Here is a 4,242-nt window from a genome sequence, read left to right on the forward strand (position 1 = left end):
GCTCTTGGGATAACCTGATTATGTTTCCTTAGCAAAAATGTCGTGAGATGAATGGTCGCTTAGGAATAAGCACGAGCTCGTCTGTAGCCATCTGTTGGTACATGGGGATAAGGCAAGGGGCAATAACTCATGGGTGGATGATGACCCTGCATCCCTAAAACCTCGTGGTAATTTGAGGCCTTCTCTAATCAGCCCTCTGTTCATTCTGTGGACACACTCTTATAGTCATAGAACCTTAGAATCATAGAATGTTTTGGGTTGGAAGGGACCCCTAGAGGTCATCTAGTCCAACCCCCCTGCAGTGAGCAGGGACACCGCTAACCAGATCAGGTTGCTCAGAGCCCCGTCCAACCTGGCCTTGAATGCTTCCAGGGATGGGGCCTCCACCACCTCTCTGGGCAACCTGTTCCAGTGTTTCACTACCCTCATTGTAAAGAATTTCTTCCTTATATCTAGTCTAAACCTACCCTGTTTTAGTTTAAAACCGTTACCCCTTGTCCTGTCACAGCTGGCCCTACTAAAAAGATTTTCCCCATCTTTCCTATAGGCCCCCTTTAGGTACTGAAAGGCTGCAATCAGGTCTCCCTGCAGCCTTCTCTTCTCCAGGCTGAACAAGCCCAACTCCCTCAGCCTGTCCTCACAAGATCGTCACTGCACATTAGGCAGAAATTGAGGTGAAGAGCACTTTGATTGCCACCCATTACTGTGCCAAGTCAACCTGCAAGTGTCATTGAATCCTGAGTATTAAGAAGATCACTTTGCAATAGCACAACCCATAGACAGTCGAGGGAATGGAAACCCTGAGGGAAATAAGCATGTGTTGGAGGCTCTGAGCTTTGTTAGGAGATGTCTTTTTCTAGGTGCAGGTGGATGGGTGATGAAGCTAATCCAGGAAAGATATTGAGGAATATTATGTTCTTGTTTCCATCAATAGCACTTCTCCAGCCTTCCCCTTCAGGAGCTGATATTTGGCTCTCCTTATCATGCCATGTACCCGCAGCTGCTCAGAAAAGGGATGAAACCCTCTTGCAGTGGCAGTGCTTGGGACACCTGGCTATGCTGGAGGCAGCTCTGCACCCAAACCTCATGTCCCTGCACTGCCTTGCTGCTTGCCCAACCTCCAACACCCTCCGCTCCCTGCTGCTGACCTTCATTAGGCAGAAAGCTCTCCTCCTCCTCCTCTCCAGACCCAGAGATCTGCACTCTTCCCCTTTTACGCCCTCCAGCAGCCCCGTACCGCTCCAGCCGCCTCACCCTCACTTCTTGCTGCTAAATCTAAAGCTTTCTAAGCCAAGCTTCATTCACTTTCACAAAGGATCATCTCACAAACCTTAGATCCAAGAGGAAACCTGCAGCAGAGAAATATTCAGCAGACCCAAAAGTGTGTTTAACAAGTAAGACAGATTGGATCAGAGCCCTGCCTCCTGTACAACACCAATCAGTAAGAACAGAGTGCTACCATAAGCACCCACTTTCCTCTCTGCCTCAAATGAAGATGAATCAACTTTTCTTGTTTTTTAGGAAAAAATCTTTTTTTTCCCCTCATATTTAATCCACAAAATAGTGTGAATGCAAGCTTTGAGAGCAGATCCCCCAAACAAACAAGCTAAGGACAGAGGACATTGCTCTGTAAAACCAAGTTCTCAAAAGTTGTCTTTAAAAGTAGGCAGGAAGGGCAGCAAGAAGAGTGCTCTTCCCCAAATTAGGAATTCCAGATTAGCTTGGTTAATGCACGGGAGGCTGGAGCTGGTCTCGGATACAGATCCAAATGTCTCCTTGCTTATTCAGAGCTTATCAGAACACCCTGAACTTTCAGCCTTGCAAATACTGAGCTGGAAAAAGCAGATCAAGGTCTCCAGGGAGATTTCTTGTTCATTTTTACCTATGGCTGGGCCAGAAATACTTCAAAGATAGATTTTCTTGTGACATTTGAAGTTTTCTGACTCAGGTTCCTGCCAGAGCTTGAGCTCTATGGAGATAGATATTTATGGGGTCAGGGTTTCAGAAGATTTCAGCTTTCATGTAGTCACCAAAATAAATGACCTGCTTTTCATAAAAGGTCTCATCACTGGAAAGGCACCCAGCCTGGTGTCCCATAGGGAGCTGGTGAATTCAGAAGTCCTTTTGAAATCAGGATCCAACTGTGAGCAATTTGCTTTTAGATATCTGACCCGAGATATTGTGAGCTAGAATTTTTGAGTGGTTTGTGAGGCAAAAAAAGTTAGCAAACTCTTGAAGACACAAAACTAAATACAAAACTAACTATGGAAATAAACACCTTTAAGTTCAGAGAAGAAAAAAGAAGAAACAGAAAAGTGTCCAGGACATCAGTACCCCAGGATGAGAGGTCTATATAAGGATAATTTTGTCACATGAAAATAATGCAAAGAGAACAGAGTCAAGGGCTGGGGTCTAATCCAAAATCTGCATTTACCTTACATCAGGCAGAGCTTCTAAGCCAGAATGTATGAACTACAGGCCCTGATGGTTCCCCTACAATGCTGGTACATGTCCATCCAGACACACTATCCCCCTCCTAAAGCAGTTCTTCCAAGAGCTACTTTATTTTCCTTCCAGATGTGCTGTACTGTTGCACGGCTGGCTCTCACTACGGGCCATGCTGGATGCTTTCCTGATTCTTGGAGATCTGCAGGACTTTGCTGTCTTTGGCTTAGAATGTGCAACGGAACAAAATTGTTCATCCAAACCTTTTCACGCAGGCTCACTCACAATAACTAAGCCTCTGTATTTCCACCACAGAGAGGTGTCAACGGTGCTGCAAAAGGGATGTTGCCAGTAGCCTCAGCCTTTAATCCCCATGCAGCACATTAGTTGTATTCCACAGACCTAAGAAGAAACCTCCATACGCTACTTCTGACCCCAGTACGTATTAGCAAACTGCTTTGACTAAAAGTTAACATGCAGAAGGAACTGACTGCACAACTGATCCACTGGCTGGGACTTTGGGCTGAAGAAAAGGGGAACCTGGCCAAAGTGGAAAACTTTGGAGAGCAGGGCAGCATCAGCAGCCACAATATAACAGCGAAGTGATCCAGAGCAAACAGACCCCCATCTTTCATAGCTATCACACTTGGATGATGCTGCTTTGTGGACTTCTCATTACAATTTGGTTTCTAAAAGGATTGAAATCTGAGTCACTGAGTCCTCAAGTAGGAAAAGCCACCTTTAACCTTTCATTCATTTGTCCCTGAAGACCCCTATGGGCTTGCCCTGTGGACCTGCTGACTGCAAGCTGCCTTGTTCAGATGCAACCTGCAGTGACCAGCACTGGGGCCACAGCACATTCATAAGGTGGGCTTAGATGTGGTGCAGTTCTGCTGCTTTTGAGCAGCTGTTTTCTCAGCACCATGTGAACCCCTCTTGAGTCAGATCCACCCAGCTGTGACTATGCATGACACACAACATAAGAGGAGAGTCATCAGAAGGTCCTGAAATCAGCTGGTCACTAGAAAAAGATGTTCTAGTTATTGTCTACTGCATTAGAAGAGCTGTTCGCAAGTGGCACTTACCTAGCATCCCCTTGTTCGAACTGGATAAACACATATCCTTCTCAGCACTGGGAAGAACAAATCCAACCACAAACACCTCCACCCCATCTGCCATCAGTGCCAACCCTAAAACAAAGAAGAGGGTCCACTGGAAGCGTCCATGGCCACACTCCTCGATGATGTTCTCGTACTGGTGGGCAAGTTGTTCCTCGTCCTCCATCCTCTCCGCCATAAGGTCAGCACGGTCTCTGTACTCATCAGCCACGGCAGGAGCTCGCTTCTTCTGCTTTTCTTTAATGTCATCTGGGTGCGGGATCCCTTGGTACTCCCCCTCATAGACCTCATCATCTTCATCATGGCCTTCTGTAACATCACTCTGGGCATCTTCTTCATGAGCGGGCTCATCCCCACCACGATAGTAGCCATCATAGTTACCATCCTGGTACCTGTAGTCACCTGCGACTTGGTTTGCCTCTCTGCCCCCTTGGTAGGGGTTTGTGTGTCTATATCCATCATCCATTCTGAAAGGAGATTTCTAAATGCTGTTGATTACTGCGTGTAGATAATGTAATATATGTATTGATTTGTGCAATTTCTGGTGTTGGTTACTTGAACATATCTTCTCTCTGTTCTCTGGAACTAGTGGGATACACAGCTTCCCAGGCTCAGAAGGAGAATTACTATATAAAGTTTCTCTCTGACAGAGTCTCACACAGTTTTTGATAACGCTTCA

The 4,242-nt window shown here is 46.1% G+C and overlaps 1 protein-coding gene across 1 annotated transcript in view; it reads right to left on the minus strand.

The window, feature by feature from the left end:
* Positions 1–4,029, minus strand: part of SV2B (synaptic vesicle glycoprotein 2B) — a 27,275-nt gene extending 23,246 nt beyond the window's left edge. Inside the window, exon 1 of the mRNA XM_009635066.1 lies at positions 3,531–4,029. Coding sequence (XP_009633361.1) covers positions 3,531–4,029 — 499 coding nt within the window. The remainder of the gene's footprint in view (positions 1–3,530) is intronic.
* Positions 4,030–4,242: the final 213 nt, after the last annotated feature.

This window comes from Egretta garzetta, unplaced genomic scaffold (assembly GCF_000687185.1).
Source record: "Egretta garzetta isolate BGI_Z169 unplaced genomic scaffold, ASM68718v1 scaffold322, whole genome shotgun sequence".
Lineage (NCBI taxonomy): Eukaryota > Metazoa > Chordata > Aves > Pelecaniformes > Ardeidae > Egretta > Egretta garzetta.